Below are 24042 nucleotides of genomic sequence, written 5' to 3'. Positions count from 1 at the left end.
TCATGGTTAGTTTGGTTTGTTATAACTTGAAAGCAACAAACATTTATATTTTTAGTTTTAATCAAAATCAAAATTTTATAAAATATATTGTTCATGATTTTCAAACGTTAGCGCAAAAAGGCACGCAAGTGCCCGTCTTTGCGCTAGTATAAATTAAAAAAAATATGACAATCACTTCAATGTTTATTCTCAATATTTTTATTATTTTTTATTTTCAAAACAGATATTTTATTTGGCATAAATATCTCAACAAACTTCATATTTTACGTTGATCTTATCCAATAAATATTTTATTTAAGTTTTTAATTAATTTTTACTCCCTCCGTTCCTTTTTAAGTATCTTTTTAGGGTGAATTTTTCGTTCCTATTTAACTGTCTTTTTGATATTTTATGGGTAAAATTTGTCAATTATACCCTTTGTCAATTACTTTTATCTTTTTCAGTAAAACTAATCAATGCTATCTATTTGGAAAATTAAAGTTTGTTTTTTAAACAAAGTTTGTTTTTTTTTTAAATAAAATTTGTTTCTTGTTATCTTCAAATTTAAACAAAATTTTGTTCCAAACAATGGTTTCAAGAAGAGTTAAAATTCTATAAATAAGATGAGTAACAATTGTTAAAAATTTCAAGTGACTCTAGCATTAGTTGAAACCTTAACTTTGATTAAAGGAGTTGGAAGAAAGTTAATTTTTTCTTAACTTGATAAATGTGAAGTTGAAATAATTTTTATATTGACTTACAATACTTAAAAAGATGTGCAAATTATTTAGAAAATTGACAATTGTTTGTTATGAGAGAGAGACCGCGCAAAAAAATAGAAATTTGTTGGAGAAAAGATAATAATTGTTTGTTACGAGAGAAACATAACATATTAAATTTATTGGAAAGATAAAGTGTGTGAAATAGGAATTTATTGGTGGATTAAAATGAGGGTATAATAGAAAGAAAATATGCAAAAATACACATCGCTATTTTGGTGTTAATTTTCTAAAAAGACACTTAAAAAGGAACGGAGGGAGTAATATTTTATATATCATTCATAGATATCTCAACAAACTACCCGTTATATTTTTAAATTTTCTAATTTTATTTTAACATATTTTTTCAATAAATTTAATTTTTTAATCATAATTCAAATTTTAATATTTTTTTGTTTTATTTTAACATATTTTTTCAATAAATTTAATTTTTTAATCATAATTCAAATTTTAATATTTTTTTTTTGCTTGTTATGTATACGCATGCCACTTTCATGTGAATTTTCATAATTTTTTTTTATGTTTACAAAATTAAATATTTTTATTTAGCGATTTTTTTTCTAAGCCAGGAGATTAGACAGGCATCAAGAGAAAGCAACGACATCTCAACTACGTTGACACCCTGAAGAATTCCCATCCTATGCCGCCAATCTCAGAAAAATTTAAAAAAAGGGAAAAAAGAGTACAAGAGGGGGGACTAAGCCAAGACCCTCAAAAAACAAAACAGACAAAAAACAGAAAACAGAAAAACAGAAAATAAAATATTATATTTAGCAAAAATATCACAACAAACTACACCAAATTTAAATCACCTACACATTTCAAAATATTATCTTTATATCCAAAATTTTAAATAGGGTTTAATTAGTTATCACTTCTTTATCTTTTAGCGTCATAACTGGGTTCAAGTTTTGACTGCAAAATAATTTGATTCAATGAGATTAATTTTAATTTTAATTTTAATTTTTTAAGTATTGTTTAATTTTGTATTTAATTTATTATGCGCATATGCTACCAACACATTTTTTTTTAATTTAAAAACTGATTTCTCATGTAGTATTAATAACACAACAAACTATATATCTAAATTATTGTTTTTTTTTAAAGAATATCTAAATTATTGTTATAAACTCTGAGTATGGATATCGTTACTTTCACGTATGTACTAATTAATTGAGAGTACTAAAAATATCAATGTATTTATTTGCATATGACAGTTAAGCTATCTACTTTATACCATGGTGGGTTTTATCCGCTGATCTTATGCGCTTATAATTTTTGTCATCCCTATTAACGGCTACCATTGCTGTTATTTTTTTAAAGGTCATTTTTTTTCGTGAGACTAATCCCTCGAATCGGATAGGATCACAAGAGCTGGCAAAGCTCTTCCCAAAAGATTTAACATTGTTGCATTTCTAGGGTTGGAATCAAACCCAATACCCATAAAATAGAACAGATCCCTTACCATCTCGCACAATTTTTTTGAATTTTTAAATATAATCCTATATTTTAATTCTAATCGTTTATTTATTTCTCAGTTTTATCCTTCATTAATCTTCAGTTTAAATTATATTAAACTCATCATAGCATTTATAAAATTTAATAGATAATTGCCAATGAAAGTTGGCAGTTGATAAAAAATTGATTGACGCGTAAAACTGAGACATGTGCAAACTCCATTTGGCTGGCTATGACGAAATTATAACTATGGAAACTTAGTGAGGTGTATCTGAAAATGTTATAAGGTTCCCTTATATAGGTAAATTGGACAGCTAGTTACATTTGCATGCAAAGTACCTTTTCGTATTGTTCAATTAATGATATTGATCCATCCAAGTGGTGTGAAAGCTTGTCCATATGTCGTCCATGCACATTGCACCCACTATACCATTCACCCAAAGTTGGTAGCAAAGCTTGTGCACATGGCCTCAAAAATGTATCAAAGCTAGCTTGTGGTTGTTTTCAAAAATGTATCAAAGCTAGCTTGTATTACCTTGTCCAAATGGCGCTCATGCACTGCAACGAATACAACTTCTTTTACAATGGAAGATTTTATTTGAATTCATATTACTGCAGCAAGATTATTTTCTATAACATATATTACCTTATCATCTTCATTGTGTATGTACAACATTAGTGACTTCCTTTGATTTTGATTTATATAGATATAAATTCATGTGATTTACTTCGTGATAAGCTAACTAATATAGCTTTGCAAATTAAAATATAAAATACTTGTTTTGTTTCATCACTTATTCTTCCACTCTTAATATAAGATACACCATGCATGATAAAGTAGAGTTATTAAAAGGGAAACATAATCATACATATTTCAAATAAGTAGTAATTTTTCATGCTCATATAATCTTATGAATCACGATAGCTGCATGGAAATCAACATAAAACCATTTTGCATTGTTTTGACTAGTCAATAAAAATGTCATGTAAAACAAGCACATCATTTAATAATGGGAACATCACTAAAATCACTGCTGAGTTGATTTCCATTTTCCAGTGAGATAGGAGTTATAGCCATTATACATGAAATAATGGGACAATGGAGCTGTCATATCCTGATAAACCTGAATTAGAGAAGAAATTAACTTAACAATAACATGACTAATTAAAACTATCACAAACAAAATGTTAGCTATCATTCCTGCAAATTAAGTAAACTTGGACTTGTATGTGCATTAAATGACCCTTCCTGTGCGACAAAAAACTAGTATCTTTCATCCAATACTAGCAAAATTACCGATCATAGAAAAAACAAAAGATAATGACGTGGCCAAAAAATTGTTTGTCACATGGACCAATTTGTTTGATTATTATCAATTTTATAAGACGTTTTGCACATAAATCTAAAATTTCATGAGCTATTTGCTCTTAGGTCTGAATGTTAATTAGTCTTAAGAAAAAAAATCGAGTTAATTGAAATAACCCCTATGACTTGACATTACCTATTAGACCACGTGACAATGCTACATATAAACATTCAATGATCATGTCATGTTGACTAACAGAGAAAATCGACGGAAGACGTAAGACATGCGACAATTTTAAAGAGTTTTTTGTCTTTTCTCTAATTTGAGAGGGGTATTTGCTAGAATTTACAATTTGCTTTTTTTTTTCTCTCTACTTTTTACTCGTTATTAAATCCAACAATGCTTGTGGTACCATCCATGTTAATTGATTCTTTTATAATAGAGTCATCAGCAAAGCTTGTTCAAAGATTAATTTACTCTTACAATTACAATGGTGAGGTATGATATTTAGTTATAAGGCGACAAAAATTTGGGTAAATTATCCAAACTAATTGGCAAGGGGACGGTGCCAAGATACATTTTTCGATGTAAACACCGAAGTTATTTGTAAGAAACTTATTATTCAGTTTTCTTAATCTATCTTGACAATTTTCATTGCTAACAAAACTTTCATCGTAATTGCCAAAGAACCAACATGTCAAACTAAGACAAAATAAATGTATAAAGAAATATATTTTGACTTATTGTCATTCAATTTCTGATGCTTTTATGTTTCAATTTCACATTTTTTTAAGTAGCTTAGCGGCTAAACAAATTCACTTAAAGGGTAAATAAGTGGGATATATGAGGTTCGAACCACAACCCCGGTTCAATTTCACTTTACTAGCTGAGCTACAATTTATTATTTTGAATTGACAAAATGAAACAACCAATTAATTTATAGCCAGTTATCATTTAAATCCTAACAAGAATGAACAATTTCGCAGCCACAACATAGTCTTTAAAAGCATATAGATCAACAATATATTACATCAAACAAAACATTTTTTTTTTTTTCATTATCTACTTCAAACATACATCAGTGTACAGGCCATAGAACACTAAGCTACCAACACATGCTAGTGCACTAACTAGTTTTATTTAGAGTACATCTGATACTTGCACATCATGATTATATTCTTCACACATACATATATAAAGCAAGTCAAGTTTGAACATAAGTCCTCAAACTCAACCATGGATTTAGTGCGAAATTATTGAACAAAGAAATGATGTGCATAACTGGTTAGCATCTAGATGACACAAGGATGATCAACAGAATGGTTAGGTACCCAAGCAGCAGCCTTATTGCCAATAAAATGGCAAACAGGGACGGTTCCAGGGTCGACTTTGAGAGCTTCATAAAGCAACTCAGGATTCATACCTCTTGTATCATGGTGGCAAACTGTTAAAGCATTAGTTTTAGTTCCATCAAGGGCTGCCAATGAGACCATGTAAGCGGTTGTTGCACGCACTTGGTGGCAATTGAATACAACTTTTTCGAAATTCAATCTATGACACATCACTGCATTGTCTCCAACTTTTTTCACTTCCTCCACCTCATATTGGTCTTGATTTTGGGCAAAGGTACTTGAAATAGCCTTGATCTTTGTTGTTCCAAAATGTGAAATGACATGATCAATCATCGATTCCAAGGATGATACACAATGTTTGTGTTCTCCTGTTGCAGTTGGGCTGTTACAAAAGTCATCAAGACTTTGTTTCTCTTTATTTGCGAGCCATATGGAATCTGTGACACCTTGTGTTGGTTTTGTGAATGGGCGTACCATCTTTCCGACAGAATGAGAGTTACCCAAGATCATTTTCTTTCCAGGATAAAGATCGTGTTCGAAAAAGAGTGTTGAGTATTGGTTCAATTCATCGGCTCTGATAGGTAGGTTATTAGTTTTGCCATCTGCCACATTAGGCCAAAATGATTATTTCCAAATCATTACAAATAGTTTTATTATAAGGCACCAATTCATTATGCATTAATTAAATGGTTTAGCGGCGCAGTGCAACTTGTTGTCCGCTTATCATTTTTTCATGTGTAATTTTTATGTGTGTGTGTATATATATATATATATTAATTATGTTCAAAAAAAATAATCATCATGAGAATTCAAAATATGTAATGCATATTACTAACAAGGCAGCAATAGATCCGAGAAAGCCTTTGGCAGAGGAGTGTTTGGCCAAACAGATTGCCAATAATCTTCTCCTGATGATGTTGCACCAACTCCCACAAAAACCAGCTGTAAAAAATGTTCACATACTATATATTAGTGTTGGCCATTAGGTTCAAAATTAAGGAGCTATTTCAAACAAAATCCATGCATACATATGATCAAGGTAGAGAGTAGAAAATAGGTAACATACACAAAACAAAGCTAAAACAGAGACGCGTGCAAACTCCATTTGGCTAGCAATAAAGATGTGAAAACTATGTAAGTTTAGTGAAGTGTGTATGTAAGTGTTACAAGGTTCCCATTATATAGGAAAATGCAGTACTATAGTTGCATGCAAAACTTGTCATATTGTTATTTTGTTTCCTCCAAGTGTGTGTAGCAATTAGCAAAGCTTGAGCACATGTCGTGCATGCAGTACAACTTCATTATTATCTCCAAGCCTAATTGTTGTCTACAAAAGGGTGTGAAATATATTTGTTTTACCTTGTGGCGTCCATGCTCAGCTTCATTATTTCTCTAGCAAAGTTTGTGCAGTACAATTGCATAGAGTTACCAACTTTATGTGCAAATGGCTTCCATGCAGGAAAGTTGTCATTATAATATCATCCAAAGCTTATGGTATTATTCATCACATTGATTCTCCTAATTGTTGTCTCTTTGGAAAAACTTTTTTATAGACACAACCATAAAAGATAAATATTTAGACACACTCACATCAAATGCAAAAATTAAAAGAGAATAAAACTAAATAATGTTGATTGATGTGATCTAATAATTTTTGTTTTAAATTTTTTCATTTGATGTGAGTGTACCCAAATATTTATCATTTGTGGGTGTGTCCATAGAAGAGTTTCTCGTCTCTTTGATGTATCGACCTCGTTGTGACAGTCAAGTAGTTTTATGGGGAGGATATTTTATACGGAATCCCAAATTTGAATTCAATTCATCATATTTTCTCTTTTTTTGTGTGTTTTTATTTGAGTATGTGATAGCTATTAGGCCGATAACAAAATAAAATAAAAAACTATATGTGTCTCTTAATATATATCATAACAAAAAAATTATCTCAATTTGTACATCGTTTTACAATGTCAATGAAATATTAATTTTACTTTATCTTTTATACCTCTTATCATATTCATATACCAAAGAGTAATTTTACAAAATAACTCCACCTTAAAAAACAAAATAATTCATAATTTTTCTTTATAGTGAAAAATTAACCACATTTTTTAATTTGTGTGCAATTGCTAAAGTTACAAATTTTCCAATGGAGTGTCAGGGAGTATCATGTTGATAAATTTATATCAAGGAGACAGACTTTATCAAACTTACCTGCTCCCAAGTGGTCGGTCTATTAGTTTATGCCTCAACCCTGCTGCTTGGCTCGAGTTGGTAAACGAGGTGTTTAGGAATCAAAAGACTAAATTAAATTTTAAGGCTAAAGATGCGATTGTTTCGGTGTTTTAAAAAAGAGCAATGTTATGGGAGTTTCTACGGTACACCCTTAAATTAAGGTGTATCGGTACACCTGTTTCATAAATCAATAAGTTAATGATAATTTTTATATAATAAAGAGATATTTATCGACTTTTATATTTTAGAAAATATTATCCCATAAGAAAAAACATCATTCCATACTTTATAAAAATTATACTAAATTTTTGAACATTTTATTGAAAAAATAATCAATATTCACTATTATGAGTAATAAAAATTAAAAAAATTTGAATTTTTCTTTGCCGACACTTTTGAAAAATAAAATATAATTATTATAATTGTAAATGATAGAAAATATTTTTTTTAAAGAAAATAATTCATTAAACTATTTATTTAAATATACGGGTGTACCGGTACACTCAAAATTTTCGAGTGTGCAGTAGAAATTGCCCAATGTTATATCTCTAGAAAAATAAGAATTCTTCAAGAAAAAGGAGCAGCCAATCACAATGCACTATTTGCCACAATTCAAGGAGGTGTGGCTGAAAAATAGGAAGTGCACAAATAAATCATGCAATTAAAACTTGTCAGCTGTGTCTTGAAAAATTCTTGATGCTATTTGTCTAGAGAAATATCATTTTCCTTTAAAAAAAAGATTTTATATTAAAATGATTAGAGGTTTTTTATTAGAGATTTAAAAAAATAAAAATATTTATTTTTGTATAATATCCATAAAATAATTTTTTTTAAAATGAGTTTTTTTTTATTAAGTAACCTTGAGGCTATAAATTCACATTTGAATAAATGGGATGTCTGAGGTTCGAACCCCAACCTCTATATATTATGCAATGTTTCTATCAATTGAGTTAAAATCACGAGAACAAAATTTATGTATTTTTCTTAGGTTAAATATGTTATTAGTCCCTACAAAATCATGAATTTGTAAGTTTAGTCCCTATAAAATTTTAATGGTAATTTTAGTCCTTCAAATATTGTAGTTTGTAAAAATAATCCCTATTTTGAAAACTTTTTACAAAAAATGGATACTTTTAATCCTCCAAAATAGTCCCTATAAAAAGCAACAAGGGACCAAAAGTGATTTGTCAAAAAAAAAAAGGGGACCAAAAGTGAATAAATTTTTTATACTGAAAATATATTTAACCCTTTTTTCATTTATATATAATATTTAACCTTTTTTTCATTTATATATAATACAGATGTACATTTATTTCTCTTAAAAAAAAAGATGTACATTTATTTCTAAAATCTTTGAGGTAGACTATTTTTTCATTAAATATGAGTTATTATTCTTTCTTTTATAAAATTACGATAATGAAACTAATAAATATCACTTGGGTCCATAGCTCAGTGGTAGAGCATTTGACTGCAGATCAAGAGGTCACCGGTTCGAACCCGGTTGGGCCCTCCTTTTTAAGGCCCTCCTTTTTAAAAATTCATTTTTATGCTATATTTAAAAAAAAATTATAACAGCGTGTAAATTGTTTACAGTAGACGGAACCTTTTAAATTGTTTACAGTAGACGGAACCTTTTTTAAAAAAATCAAAAATTAATAATGGAATATTCAAAAATAAATAACAACTGCTAATTAATAATGGAATATTCAAAAATAAATAACAACTGCTAATTTGTGACTGGAACAACAAAAACAGCATATATAAAAGCCCTCCTTTTTAAAAATTCATTTTTATGCTATATTTAAAAAAAATTAGGCTTAATTGCACTTTTGCCCCCTATATTTTGTCAATTGTGCGATTTTACACCCCATTGTTTCAAACGAGCGATTTTGCACCCTATATTTTGCCAATTGTGCGATTTTGCACCCCATTGTTTCAAACGAGCGATTTTGCACCCCATAGTTTTCCCCCTTTCTGATTTTGCACCCAAAAAATCAAAAAAATATTCTGTTTTTTTCCAAAAAAATTTAAAAAATCGAAAAAAAAATTAAAAAATTAGAAAAAAAATCAGAAAATATAATCAAATTTTTTTAAAAATTCTGGAATTTAATTTTCAAAATACAAAAAAAGTAAATTTTCAAAATTTGAAAAAAAGGTCAGATTTTTTTAAAAAAATTCTGAAAAAAAATTTAGTTTTTAAAAATCTGGATACCAATTTAAAAAAAGGTCAGATTTTTTAAAAAAATTCTGGAAAAAAATTTAATTTTTAAAAATCTGGATACCAATTTAAAAAAAGGTCAGATTTTTTTAAAATTTTGAATATTTACTTTTTTTTGTATTTTGAAAATTAAATTCCAGAATTTTAAAAAAAATCTGATTATATTTTCTGATTTTTTTTCTAATTTTTTAAATTTTTTGGAAAAAAACTGAATATTTTTATGATTTTTTGGGGAGCAAAAGCAGAAAGGGGGAAAACTATGGGGTGCAAAATCGCTCGTTTGAAATAATGGGGTGCAAAATCGCACAATTGGCAAAATATAGGGTGCAAAATCGCTCGTTTGAAACAATGGGGTGTAAAATCGCACAATTGGCAAAATATAGGGGGCAAAAGTGCAATTAAGCCAAAAAATTATAACAGCGTGTAAATTGTTTACAGTAGACGGAACCTTTTAAATTGTTTACAGTAGACGGAACCTTTTTTAAAAAAATCAAAAATTAATAATGGAATATTCAAAAATAAATAACAACTGCTAATTAATAATGGAATATTCAAAAATAAATAACAACTGCTAATTTGTGACTGGAACAACAAAAACAGCATATATAAAAAGAAAATAAAAAAAGCAAAAACAGTACCTACTATACTATGATCAAACCTTATCTCGTTGGATGAGATCTTACTATATAACCAATCGAATTATTCAGCTATAGCTTCCTACAAAATATTTGCTTTTACATGTATTGTATCTCTTTTTTTGACAAAAATTCAAAAAAAAATAGCGTGACATTGAATGTAATAGTGACACTCTGAAACACTTTATGTGTTAATCTTATATCTCTATTGTTTTCTATTTTTTGTTTTTACACACATTTTAAAATTACACAAAAAAACACGTGGCATCAAATTTTTAATATTCAAACATCATTTTTCTTACACATAGGTTGGACATAATGTGTTGGATCATTCCCTATCTACATTTTAGATCACATAAATAGTCAAACAAATCAAATCTTGAATATCATATACACTTTAAGAGGTAAGAAATAAAAAAAAAGGCGCTATCAAACCAATATCTAAAACCTAACGCATAAACTAATTTGTTTCACTAAACTAATTTCTTCCATATTTGATCATTGACGAAGGAGAAAGGATCTATGATTTAATATTGATAAATAGTTTTTTTTTTTTTTACATTTGCAGGCATAAATCAACTATATGTTGTCTCAGATTCAGTCAAGCTCCCCACATGTCTAAAGTCCATTTATTTGATGGGTAGGATGCAGCAATTGGTGGCGGACACTAACAATTCGTCGTGCAAAATACTATTCCAAAATGTTTAACAATATTGGGACTTTCAAACAAACACGGATTTGGATCCTCTACCTTTCTCTCTATCTCTCTCTTGACTTACTTTCTCTCACTTCTTTTTCCATCCATTTTTAACACCATTAAATCTTTTATTTACCCTCAATTTTGCCTAAAGTCACTCTTGTTCCCTCCCAAAAGATAGAGAATCCTTGTCCAACAAACGCCATGGCGTAACATGAAACAACTTAAACTTGGGCACAAAATTCAAGAATTGACATAAGACTGAAAAAAACAAAAATACCAACATAACAATGTAAAAGCGTAAATTAAGGGTCGTGAAGAATCTTTCGCAAGCCTAAGGATACATGCCCATATCTACATGTGGGGCAGACACCCAACCGGCAGAGTGGACATAGATTAAGGGTCGTGAAGAATCTTTCGCAAGCATACCCCAATTGCGGGGGAGAAGAGCCTCCATTACGGAGGTAAAATAGTCTCTAAAAGACAGGAATGACATAACCCTAATATGAGACGACGACCCATACCAAAAATGCTAGTGATAGAGAGGATGTTCTCTCGCTAATGGAATATTCGTTCCGTGTGCATTATTTATTACTCCTACAAAAAAATAACACCTAAACAATTTCATATGAAATATTTTCCAGCACAGAACATGTAGAAAACTACCAAGATACTATGCCTACATCCAAGTTAGGCAACATAGAATCACAGTTCTTAAATAAAACTTAATTGTCAGTGATACAGTATCGATTGTGAATAACATCTTCCATATGTAAGGAAAATGCACAAATGTAAATAGTAAATATTGGAGGGAGATAATTAAACTTCAGCAACAAAGCATACATTTAAAATACATATAAGATTAAAATTGAACATGAGAGTTGTTCCAACCAACACTAATCTTCTTTGGTCACCTCAGGTGTCTTCTCAGGTTCATCGATGCCTGATGAAGCTATAAGCGCTCCCACGTTCTCAGGTTCATCCATGTCGGGTATAGCTACAAGCCTTTCCACCGGAACTTTGGAAACATCGCGGCGAACTCCAATATCGGAAACCAGTCGGCTGACACAGTACATGCCGTAACCAACCGCAGCCAAGCCACTGAAACTAGTGGTCATAAAACGAAGTGGTGTAGAAATCACAGCACTAGCAGCTGCCAAGCAAGACGCAGCTTGTCCACTACGGCCTACACTGATGCTTGTGATGATAAGCAGACCTGTTTTGCAGTAAATTGCAAAGTCTTCACAATTATTATTGAAAACATTGTAACCGCCAAATCCATTTTCAAAAAGAAATGAAGCGCGGCGAAGGACATCTTCAGTTGGATCAGAAACTGCAAGGGTGCAGGTGCCGCCTCGTGCTTTGGCTAGAAAATATGCAGGAGAGACACCATACTCAAAGAGATATAGACTATCACCAGAGAGAAAACAGTCCAAACAGGAAGAGATGACACCATCAGTCTTAGTTTGGTCGCCGCATTTTGGGCATGGAGTGTCGGTAGCATTGGCAGGTGATGAACTGCAAAGGAAACGGTCCAACACAGTTCCTGTTCCGATTTCTTGCCCCCCTCCCCTCGTAAAGTGGAGCACCATTCCATCACCAACATATATTCCTGCAATTTTGAACACAAGCAGTTGGCAAAACCAGTGTGGCAAATTCAGCATCAAACGCTACAGAAATAAACATCACAGATTCTAACTCCATTTCAAGTTGAATTATCCAAAATTAGAGTAATGAAGAGGACTAAAGGACTAATAAACACAACAATATCAATGGTTTTCGAGTACCCAAATTTCGAGTATCAGAAGAGAAATGTCTCAACCTTGCATGTAATTTTTTGACAAAAAAAAAAAAAAAAGCCTTGCAAAGCATTCAACCTCAACATTTTTGTCCCCATTGATGTTCAATACATACATTCCTAAATATATATAGATTACGTAATGTGCAGCTAACAGTGTTAGTTTCCAGCTTAATTAAATATCAAATACAATATTGGGGAACACACATCAATATCAAAACAAAGTGTGTTTACCTTGTATGTTTGTCCACATGTAGATATGTATATCTTGAAACTTGAAAATCCTACTACCATATAGTTTCGTAGTTCAATCATATTTAAGGAACAAAAGCGCAATATAAAACAACAAAGACTGAGATTCACCCACCATTGGTGATAGTGATGAATTGTTCACACACGATTCACCAAATACATCAACCAAATGTGCCAGATTATAAAGAACACATAATTTCTATATCTTAATGTACAAGATGCAATTAAATCATAAGCATGAAATTCATGAGTCTAAGATTTCTTGCGGATTTCAAGACTTATTTTTCGTAGATACTATTTTAAGCCACTTCCAAGTGGCCCTTAAGGGTCTATTTTGAAGTTGGGAGGGGAAAGGTGTGGAGGTGTTGAGAGGAGAGCAAGGAAGAAAGGGAAGGTAGGATAGTCCCCCACCTTACATAAGAGTTTATTTTTCTTCATAGGACTAAAATCTCCAAATTTTGAGGAACTCAAAAAATGAATTGTGAAGGATGTTGAAGGGCTTTGGAAAATTTCCAAAATCACTTCCCTCTTTGCAATACAGTCAAATAAAGATATTATAATCATAAGTCTTCCTCTCCCCTCCAAAAACTCTGGTTATGGAGAGACAAGACTCATATCCCATCCCTTTTCCCCTCAAACCCCTCCAGTCTCCTTTTCTCGCCCAACTCTCACACAAAACCTGAATATGTTTAGATTAGAAATATACGGTAGAATGAAGTGAAAAGGAATAAAATAGTCTAGTTAGATTTTAAAAAATGGATTGGTATACCATAATCACTACATTCCATTGAAAAATTAAACTGACAACAATTTATTTCATAAGGGTTAAACTTTCAAAACCTTGAGAAATAACTAGAATAAAAGACTTTCATTATAAAGACTGGCATGCAGGTCCGCTTTCTTGACCGAAGTAATAGAAATTATAAAGTTTTATGCAATTATTTAAAAAAAACAATTTGATTGAGTAAAGAATGATAAAAGTTGAAAAACAAAATAGTTTAAATGAAAGTTAAGATTGAAAGAATACATGGCAGTACCAAAACCTGGTATCCTCTTTATGTACAGTACAGGTATAGATGTTTAAAACTTATACCGATTTGATTTGATAAAGGAAAAATTGTAAGATAGTTCAAATGAAGGGTAAAATTGGAAGAAAAGAAACTACACCAAAATCTGATATCCCCTTTATATATAGGTAGATAATGCCCAAACTTACATAAAAGTTAGTAAAATAAACATGAGCACAAGGGCTTCTAGGCAAAAATAAAGATTGGTGGGTTTATGCATTTGCTTCTAAGGTTAAAACAGAAATTTTCTTCCAGAATCATTGATGCTCTGCTGCTAACTGGTAAAAAATGATAAGTGCCATCAATGACTTGCAATTCCATGTAAAACAAATTTATAATACAAATCCATCGTCAAAAAAATATCAAGTATTCATGAGTTTTTTAAACTATAATGTGAACTTTGAATCTCAACCTGGTAGGAATTGACTCACAGGCTCCCAAACCCTACTCAATATAAAAGATCGGTGTCTGTCAAAAATATGGGCAGTGAGGCTTGAGTAAATATCAAAAACCACAAGGTTTAAGGCAATGCTTAAAAAATCAAACCAAACATCAAACTGACAAGAAATATAGGTCATGGTTCAACTGTTTTAAACTGCTTGAACCAGAACAAAACCGCAGTCGAAACACTCAAATAACCAAACCGTGGACAGGGCCGCGACCGAACCACTCATATAACCATACCGTGGCCAGTACCAATTCACAGTTCAACCGATTGAACTGTCTAGTTCAGTTTTAAAACAACATTTTAAGGTGTTCGTACCAGCCTTATCATTTTCCTATCACCTTTATAGAAGATAGCAGCCACGAGCGCAATGTAGCAATGACACTTCATTGAAGATGTGTTCAGTGTCCGACAAAGTTACACATAATCGTTTTAAAGAATCTCAAAATTCGGTGAGAGAAAGCCTAAAAATGTGTTTATATAAGTGGTAGACAATTATCACCTTACAAATCGGCTATGTAAGGGTTGAGTTAGGCCCAATTCAAATTCTAAAATGGTATCAGAGTATAACCCAAATTATTTGGACTGCCACTATCCGATCATTCGGGTCATGCTCCAGATGTCCAATCTTGTGCGTGAGGGGGTGTGTTAAGAGTCTCACATTGAATGAGATAATGTCTAAAAATGTGTTTATAGTCCGTGGACAATATTTACCTTACAAGTCGTATTCGCGTATGTATTGTGTTAGTGCTTGGTAAACAAAGAGTTCTACAACACAATGAGATCACTCCAATAACCATCACAAAGCAAGAACCAACTCTCCCTCAAAAATATGGGGAGATCCAAAGCTTACAACATATAAGCATTATTGCTATCCCTGTATTTATCTCTATGATCATTAAATCTCCGACCAATTTTCCTTAACTCAACAACAACTATGTTATGTTACTTCAGCATGCTGAATTTCAAGTTAACTACAAACTATTGCGGTTAAATTACGCTACTAACCCGAACCAATGAAACAAAATTTTCCAACACAACAACAAAGCAGTGAAACAACTAGACCACAAAGTTGACAAAACAAAAAATACCCAGAATCAATAATGTGAAACTAAAGCAAAAACAAAAGTGATAAACAAATACCCAGAAAGTAAAACATAAAAAAGATGAAAAATTTTAAAAAAAAATACCATGATGAGCATAGATATATGCTTGTCTCCATGAGTAGATGTGATCACCAGGATTGAGTTGTTCTCGATCGATCTTATTGGAAAACACTCCCATTTTTTGGAAATGGAAATGGAAATGGATTCCTTTGAGAGTAAGGAAGGAAGGGAAAGAAAGAAGAACAGAATCTGATATGATTCTGATTATATTCCACACGGTGTAACTGTTAAGTTTTCATTTTTGATTGACTTGCCTTCAAAATAAAATAGTAATACATAACTTGTGACAGACAAGTACTTTAGTACAAAATAATATAGAATCTATGCTTTGGATTTTGTCCACTTTTATTTTCCAATTTTAATAACATTGTTGTTTTTATAATATTTTGACCAATGACACCATTGACCATTTTTATTACTACTTAAATATAAGCTCCTTTTACAAAATTCTATAACCTCTTTTTATTTTTAATCAAATATAAGCTCAATTGGCATGGCAACATAAATTTCAAACCCACCCTGATTTATTTTCACATGGTGTGGGTGTGGATTTTTTCAAATATTTAGAGTAGGAGTGTGGGGTGAGATGTTGATATTAGAATATGTAAATATCTTTTATATTTAATGTATAAATAATTTTTATATTTAAAAAATATATATTTTTTATATTAAGAGATTATTGTTACGATTTGATTTGATAATATCTTGATAGTTAAGATACTAACATCTTGATAGTCAAGATATTATTGTAGTTCATTTCGCACTCAAACCCTCCCATTAGTAAAATAAAATTTCTTTATATTGTTACACTTTTTCATATTATTTAATACTTTTTTTTGAGAGGTTTAATACTTAATTATGTATCACAAATTTTAATCACCTTTCAATAGAATGTTTTTAATATAATATAAGTTTTTAGTCCCTATAAATATTCATAGTTTTGTTTTTAGTCCCTACAAAATAAAATCACACTTTTTAGTCCCTATAAAATTTTTCATCATCATTTTTAGTCCCTATAAATTTTTCCATCAGCACTTTTAGTCCCTGTCAAAAATTTCCATCGAATTTTTTTTTTTTAAGTTATAAAAAAAAAATGAGTGAGAGGAGAGCGTGGTCCAGAGAGGGAGTGAGAGGCGGTTACCGTCGGTTCCACCGTCGACAACCGCGCCGGTATTCACCATCACCGGATGAGAGGTACTATGGGGGGGATTGGGGTCCAAGCAGAGTGCCACCATATGGGGGGGTTAGGGGAGAGGTATCTGGTGCGAGGCTGCGAAGGAGGAAAGCGTCTGAACAGGTGGATAGACAGCGGGACAGGTTTCTGGATGATCAGCGGCGCGGAGGAGCATGGGAGGAGCATCAGCGAAGACGGTCTAGGGTTAGGGTTAGGTACGGTTCCGAATTGAGCTACAGGGAGGCCGACGATGAAAAAGAGATTTTTGAATCAGATGTGTCAAGAGATGGACAAGTCATTCTGAAGTATTCACATTCAGGTCGACACTATGGATCACGAAATGGTAGACATTCATCACGCATCAAACAGCAGGAAAGACATGATACTGATGTGCGACTGTTATATGAGGAAGAGTGGCCCAAATTGCAAAACCATGATCAGAAAATTCAAGTGTTACACCATGGTGATACTGCACGACCCCAGCAAGCATTGAAACAACCTACAACTCATCGACAGGAGGAAATCACCGTGGAACATTCTGGTACTGATTTTAAAAACTTTGTGTCTTTTTATTTTACGAATGTGCCGGAAGGTATTTCCAATGTGTCATTACATAAAGGTTTCGAGGTTTGTGGTATAATGGAGGATGTTTATTTGGCTCGTAAGCGGAACGTCAATGGCGGGCTGTTTGGTTTTGTTCGTTTTTGTAAAGTGCGGGATGTCAATAAATTACTGAAAGCCTTGAATAATGTGTGGTTTGGGGACTGTAAGGTGGTGGCGAAGGTGGCTAGTTTTGATAGGTTTGGTAATAAGAAGCTAGAAGTTGCTACTAGGGTTGAGGGAGAAAAAAATACAGAGGGAGAAAAAAGAAAGATGGGGGAAGTTAAGGAGAGCGAGGGAGTAAAAAGTAAGGTGGTTTTGTCTCTAGTTCAAAAAGGGAGTGATGAGGTAGTGAACTTGGGTGGGAAGGCAAGTAGAATTGAGGAGCAACCTAAACATGTATTTATTCCTAAATATAATTCTTCAGGTAATGATGTTACTTGGGCATCGAAGGGTGTGGTAGTGTCTGTTTTGAATGGTGAAGCTATACCAGTGTTACAAAGGAGGATTTTTGATGCGGGTTTTGACAAGCTTGTTATTACTCCGATGGGTGCTAATAAAGTATTCTTGAGATCTATTGATGATGGGGATGTTAAATCTTTGTTGTCAGAAGCTGCTAATTTTTTCAATAATTTTTTTTCCAATCCTATGTCGTGGAATAAGGATACGGTGATTGGTCAACGTGGTGCGTGGGTTAGAATTTATGGTGTACCTCTTCACGCTTGGAATATTGATTTTTTTTAAATTATGTGTGCTTGATGTTGGATGTTTGTTGAGGGTTGATGATAGTACTATGGATAGAGATCGATTGGATTATGCGAGGGTGTTATTGTCAACAACATCTTTGGCTATTATTCACTCAAGGGCTCAGGTTATGATAGATGGTGTGCTTTTTGATTTCCAAATAATTGAAGAATGGGGTTATTCATTGGGTGAAGATGCGTGCCTTTTAGATGATGAAGTGTCACAAGACGATGCGAATTCTGGTTCACCTGAAGAACATGCTGACGGCTTTGGAAGGGAAGACGTGAACGAATTGTTGCAACACATTTCAGATGCATGGAAACAGGACGACATTGATCAGCATGTACACACTTCATCTATTAAAAAGGATGATGTCACTTTATGTAAGGAAGCTTCCAAGGTGGATATTGTGGAAACAGAAGGTAAATGTTCACCCTCTGCACCCGTGTTTCAGCAGGGAGTTTTTTCTTCAATACATGGAGCGGCTTCAGCTTCTATTGTTAAGGAGGTATCTGTTCCAGTTACTTTTGCACAAACACATCTTCCTAATATTCCTAGTGCTAATGTTGGTGAACGTGGTGGATCAAGCAACACTCATAAATTTTTAAGCTCAGCTAAAAGAATTGTCAAACGTACTAAATCTTGCCCGCCTTGTCGGGATCGTTCTTTGAAAAATGGTCCGTAGAGCTTGGAGTGGGTAAATAAATATAAGCATGAGATTTCCGGTGTTCTTCCAACAATTTCAAAGCCTCAAAAGGTATCATCTTCATCTCGGGTTAAGCAATTTACAAGGAAAAAGGGGGGTGGTTATCTACGTAATGGCGTTCAAAATTTGAAGCGTATTGCAAGACTTTCAGACAAAGACCGTCAAGAAATTCTTCGAGCTTTACGAAAATCGACGAAGAAACGAAGATCGGTTTCTAATGTTTCTAAGGTGAAGGTAATTTCTGAAGAAGGGTCTTCTCGGGGTGATTCTACTCCCTCAGTTAATAATGAATGGTCTAATTGGTTGGTTCTACATGGTAATAGCAAAGTGGTCAACGATGATGTTTGTGATATTGGCAAAACGGTGGGTCTTAAATTTAAGGGAGATAAAAAAAACAAGTTTGATGGGTAGAAACAATTCAGAGAGTGGAGGGAAGGGGGATTAGGTCGTGAATTTGGTGGTGGGGTGAGGCGTGGTGTGGTGTGGTGTGTGTCTAGATGAAGATAATTTCTTGGAATGTCCGGGGCTTAGGTGGTTTTGAGAAAAGGAGGGAGGTGTGTCAATTGGTGAGGGAGAAGAAACCTTTGGTTTTGTGTATTCAAGAGACAAAGTTAGTTAGTATAAATGTTCAGTTGAGTCAGTCTTTATGGGGTGGTGTTGATGTCGATTTTTCTTTTCAACCTTCGATTGGTGCGTCCGGTGGGTTGGTAACTTTGTGGGATAGTAAGGAAGTGGTGGTGTGGTCGTCTTTGTCTTTTGAGCATGTTTTGGTGATTGTGGGTAATTTTGTGAAGACGGGAGAACAGTTTGTTATGTTAAATGTCTATGCACCTTGTGATGTTACTCGTCAACAGCCACTCTGGATTAATATTTCAAATTATTTGTTGTCAGTACCTGATCAGAATGTATGTATTTGTGGAGACTTTAATGTGGTCTGGTGTGTTGAGGAACGACAGTGTAGGAATTGCAGTTAGTCAATCAGGGAGCGCCCTTTTTAATCAGTTTATTGTCGGCAACTCCTTGATTGACCTCCCTCTTCGAGGCCGTCGTTATACTTGGTTTCGTGGGGACGGGAGGTCGATGAGTCGTATTGATCGTATTCTTTTGTCTGAAAGCTGGTGTTTGACTTGGCCTGATTGTTTTCAGTTGGCTTCGGCTCGTGGCTTGTCTGATCACTGTCATTTAGTTCTGTCTGTTGATGAAGAGAATTGGGGGCCGAGACCGCTGCGGATGTTAAAGTGTTGGGAGAATTTTGCTGGTTACAATAGCTTTGTCCGTGAAAAATGGAATTCTTTTCAGGTTGAAGGTTGGGGTGGATTTGTGCTGAAGGAAAAATTTAAATTAATTAAATTGGCACTGCGGGAGTGGCATCAATCTCATTCTCAAAATTTACCTGCTAAAATTCAGTCTCTAAAAGATAGAATTTCTGATCTGGATGTAAAAGGCGAGACAGATGGTTTACTTGATGCTGAGGTTGAGGACCTTCATGGTTTTACGGAAGAGTTGTTTTCTTTAGTCCGGATGAATACTAGTATTTCCTGGCAACAGTCAAGGATGCAATGGCTCCGTGAAGGGGATGCAAATTCTAAATTTTTTCATGGTATTATGTCTTCTAGGAAACGTCGAAATGCTATCCCATTTTTCTTGGTGAATGGTGTGGTGATTGAAGGTGTTGATAATGTACGCGGTGCTGTGTTCTCCCACTTTTCAACTCATTTTCAGGGAGTCAGTGTTGACCGCCCTACTATGGAGGCTTTGAATTTTCGTTTGTTATCTCACAGGGAGGGGGTTGGCTTAATAAAACCCTTCTCTGTGGAAGAGGTGAAGGCGGCAGTGTGGGATTGTGAAAGTTTCAAATGTCCGGGCCCTGATGGAATCTCTTTTGGTTTTATAAAAAAAAATTGGGATATTTTAAAGGATGATCTGATGCGTTTCCTTCAGGAGTTTCATAGAAATGGGAGATTGGCCAAGGGGATAATCAGTACTTTCATAGCTCTTATTCCTAAGGTCGATAGTCCTCAACGGCTCAATGACTTCCGTCCAATCTCCTTGGTTGGTAGTTTGTATAAAATTTTGGCGAAAGTACTTGCTAATAGACTTCGATTGGTGATTGGTTCAGTTATTTCGGGTTCTCAATCCGCTTTTATAAAGGGGCGTCAGATCTTAGATGGCATTTTGGTGGCAAATGAAATTGTGGATGAAGCTCGTAGGTGTAAGAAGGAGTTGTTACTATTTAAAGTTGATTTTGAGAAGGCTTATGACTCAATTGATTGGGGTTACTTACAAGAGGTGATGTTGAAATTGGGTTTTTCGACTCTGTGGAGGAAGTGGATTAAAGAATGTGTTGGGTCGGCTACCGCTTCTGTTTTGGTTAATGGCTCTCCGACGGAAGAGTTTCCTTTGGGAAGGGGGTTGAGGCAGGGTGACCCCCTTTCTCCTTTCTTGTTTCTTTTGGCTGCAGAAGGATTTAATGTTTTGATGAAGTCTTTGTCTGATAACAATTTATTTACTGGTTACACGGTGGGTAGTATTGAACCTGTGACTGTTTCACATCTTCAGTTCGCAGATGATACGTTGATCTTGGGAACGAAATATTGGGCTAACATTCGTGCTACGCGGGCGGTACTTGTGCTTTTTGAAAATCTGTCAGGTCTTAAGGTGAACTTCTCTAAGAGTCAGTTGGTGGGGGTTAATGTCACTACTTCCTGGTTATCAGAAGCGGCCATGGTGTTGAGTTGCAAGGTTGGCTCTGTTCCTTTTGTGTATCTTGGGTTACCTATTGGGGGTAATGCGAGGCGTTTGGCTTTTTGGGAACCTCTACTTAATCGAATTAACTCTAGACTGTCAAGTTGGAACTCTAAACATTTATCCTTCGGTGGTCGCTTGGTTTTACTGAAGTCTGTCCTGTCATCTCTGCCTGTTTATGCGCTTTATTTTTTCAAGGCTCCAGCAGGTATAATCTCCTCTATTGAATCTATTTTTAATTGTTTTTTTTTGGGGGGGGGGAGTGAGGACCACAGGAAAATATCTTGGGTGGATTGGAATACTGTTTGCAGGAGTAAGGAGGTTGGTGGTTTGGGGGTAAGGAGCATTAGGGAGTTTAATACCGCTTTACTAGGTAAGTGGTGTTGGCGAATGTTGATGGAGAGGGAGAGCTTGTGGTTTAAGATGTTGTCTGCTAGATACGGTATGGAGGAGGGTAGGTTGAGGGGTGGTGGGCGTGAGGCATCACTGTGGTGGCGTGATGTTCATGCTCTTTGTAGGGAGGATTGGTTTAGACATAATGTCAGTCGTGTTATAGGCAGTGGGAAAAATACTCGTTTTTGGTCGGATGTGTGGGTGGGTGAAGTCTCCCTTCGTGACAGGTTTCCTAGATTATTTGATTTATCGCTGTTTCAGGACTTGTCTGTTTTTGATATGTGTCAGTTAGGTTGGGGGGTGGAGGGTCAGGCTTGGTCGTGGAGGAGGAGGCTTTTTGCGTGGGAAGAGGATGGGGTGGGGGAACTAATCCTATTACTTCAAAGTGTGTCTTTACAGGTTGATAAAATTGATATTTGGCATTGGAAGTTGGAAACATCTCATGTTTTTTCCGTCCGTAGTGCTTACAAAGCGCAAATTTCCCAACCGATTGGTGTTTCTACGGTGGCGGTGGCAAATCTTTGGAATCAACAAGTTCCTCTTAAGGTCGTGCTGTTTGTGTGGCGTCTGTTTCGTGATAGGTTGCCAACGAAGGATAATCTCCTTCATCGTGGTGTAATTCCTTTTGACTCTCGGTTGTGTATTGCTGGATGTAACACAGTCGAAACTAGCACTCATTTGTTCTTACATTGTTCTACGTTTGGCTCGGTTTGGCAATTCTTATTGAGGTGGCTGGGCTTCTCAACGGCCTTCCCTCTTGGTGTGGTTGATCATTTTCATCAGTTTTCCTTAGATGGTGGTAATGTGAAGGCTCGTGGTGCTATTCTCCAAGTTATCTGGTTTGCAACTACGTGGGAGATTTGGAAGGAAAGAAATAACAGGTTATTTAACGGCAAGCACAACTCAATTCCTCAGGTTGTAGAAAAAATTAAGTCCCTATCTTTCATGTGGTTGAAGGAGAAACACACTTCTCTTCCCTTCAATTATCATGCGTGGTGGCTTAGTCCATTCTCCATTCTGGGCATAGGCTAATTGTTATTTCTGTTTCTGTTTTACTGTTTTGTGACTGTAAATATTGTTCTGACTTTGTTGTTTCCACCCTGGTGCACCTTGTGCTAGGGGGAGCTTTTGTTGTGGAAATATAATTCATTTTAGTCTCTTCAAAAAAAAAAATTTCCATCGACAGTTTTGGTCCCTAAAATGCTTAAGGAAAATGTCACAGAGACTAAAAAGTGTGATTTTATTTTGTAGGGACTAAAAACAAAACTGTGAATATTTATAGGGACTAAAAACTTAATTAACCCTATAATTTTATTATTTAATATCCAACTAAGGTGCAGTAAGAAAGTCAACAACCTCCTCAAAAGTGAGGATGAGGATCCAAATTTCAATTCTAGTATCAGCAACACTCTCTTTTGAACACTTTCTCTAATACTCACTTTTTTATTGGTTTAAATTATTGCGAGTCTATATATTGGAAATAGAACTCACATAAAGTGGTGGGACATACATTGATTCAATTCAATAAAAGAGTTAGTGTTAAAGAGAGTATTCAAAAGTGAGTGTTGCTATTCGCTAACATTCATTTCAATCTTAAATTAAAACGAGTGCATTTTTTTTAGAGACAAAGTTGGGAAGGGAGAGGCAAAAATTGCCCCCACACCACCCTATTTTTTTTTTTTTTTTTATTTTGAAAGACCAGCCTGCCTTGTTAAATTAATATTAGTATAGGCTTGCCAGTTTTCATTTTTAAAATATACTTCTAATTGATACAGTTAGTTTATTTGTAATTTTGTATATTGACTATAAGTTTTGTATGATGTAGTGTTGACTATAATTAATACTACTAGCCAAAAAAATAATAATTAATACTACAATTATTTAACTTTTATTGATTAAATTTTTTAACATTCATTCATTTAAATTAGTAAAATATATCTAAAATAACACAAATTTAACATTATTAAACAACGGCAAAATAGTTCTTTGAACAAACTCACAACTTCTAAGTCAATATATTGTTGCTGGTGAAAACTAAAGTTTGTCGAAGAGGACCTCGAGTCAATAACTTTTAAGAACCAGAGAAAGATTTCACAACGAATACGAGATCGGCAAAGAAGAGGGTTGACGAAACATGATCATGTAGAATATCAAGTCACAACTCCTTCTTCCTACAAATATGGATGGGATGGTGGGGAACACGATGGTTATTTCAATCATGTGTTACTGCACAAACTTTAACTCGATGGAATACCAGCAGACCTAAGGGTATGTTTGGTATAGAAGAGAAGTTGT

General features: G+C 33.9%; 2 protein-coding genes and 1 non-coding gene across 3 annotated transcripts; 1 reads left to right on the top strand and 2 right to left on the bottom strand.

The window, feature by feature from the left end:
- Nucleotides 1–4549: 4549 nt before the first annotated feature.
- Nucleotides 4550–6021, bottom strand: LOC146923588 (embryonic abundant protein VF30.1-like). Its single transcript, XM_085708753.1, has 3 exons — nt 5942–6021; nt 5712–5817; nt 4550–5477 (listed from the first exon to the last, which is right to left on the bottom strand). Exons 1-3 carry the CDS (start codon nt 5978–5980, stop codon nt 4816–4818), a joined length of 807 nt encoding a protein of 268 aa, XP_085564879.1. The 5' UTR covers nt 5981–6021; the 3' UTR covers nt 4550–4815.
- A 2524-nt stretch (nt 6022–8545) lies between these two features.
- TRNAC-GCA (transfer RNA cysteine (anticodon GCA)) lies at nt 8546–8617 on the top strand. The gene has a single exon. It is a non-coding gene; the product is annotated as a tRNA-Cys (tRNA).
- Nucleotides 8618–11347: 2730 nt separating this feature from the next.
- On the bottom strand, nt 11348–15607 carry LOC146923586 (protein LEAD-SENSITIVE 1-like). The gene is made up of 2 exons (XM_085708756.1): nt 15410–15607; nt 11348–12269 (listed from the first exon to the last, which is right to left on the bottom strand). Exons 1-2 carry the CDS (start codon nt 15501–15503, stop codon nt 11554–11556), a joined length of 810 nt encoding a protein of 269 aa, XP_085564882.1. The 5' UTR covers nt 15504–15607; the 3' UTR covers nt 11348–11553.
- Nucleotides 15608–24042: the final 8435 nt, after the last annotated feature.

The sequence above is a fragment of the Medicago sativa genome, chromosome 5 (assembly GCF_051527215.1).
Source record: "Medicago sativa cultivar Bolivia chromosome 5, Bolivia_mono, whole genome shotgun sequence".
Taxonomy (NCBI): domain Eukaryota; kingdom Viridiplantae; phylum Streptophyta; class Magnoliopsida; order Fabales; family Fabaceae; genus Medicago; species Medicago sativa.
Note: the sequence above shows the minus strand (reverse complement) of the source record. Positions and strands in the feature narration are given on the sequence as shown.

Excerpts from the sequence above, each read along its gene's own strand:
- LOC146923588 (XM_085708753.1), bottom strand. The coding sequence starts at position 5,980 with ATGGAGTTTGCACGCGTCTCTGTTTTAGCTTTGTTTTGT. Across the intron at positions 5,818-5,941 it reads CTGTTTTAGCTTTGTTTTGT|CTGGTTTTTGTGGGAGTTGG; the intron begins GTATGTTACCTA and ends CATTTTTTACAG. Across the intron at positions 5,478-5,711 it reads CTCGGATCTATTGCTGCCTT|ATGGCAAAACTAATAACCTA; the intron begins GTTAGTAATATG and ends CTAATGTGGCAG.
- LOC146923586 (XM_085708756.1), bottom strand. The coding sequence starts at position 15,503 with ATGGGAGTGTTTTCCAATAAGATCGATCGAGAACAACTCAATCCTGGT. Across the intron at positions 12,270-15,409 it reads ATATATCTATGCTCATCATG|GAATATATGTTGGTGATGGA; the intron begins GTATTTTTTTTT and ends TCAAAATTGCAG.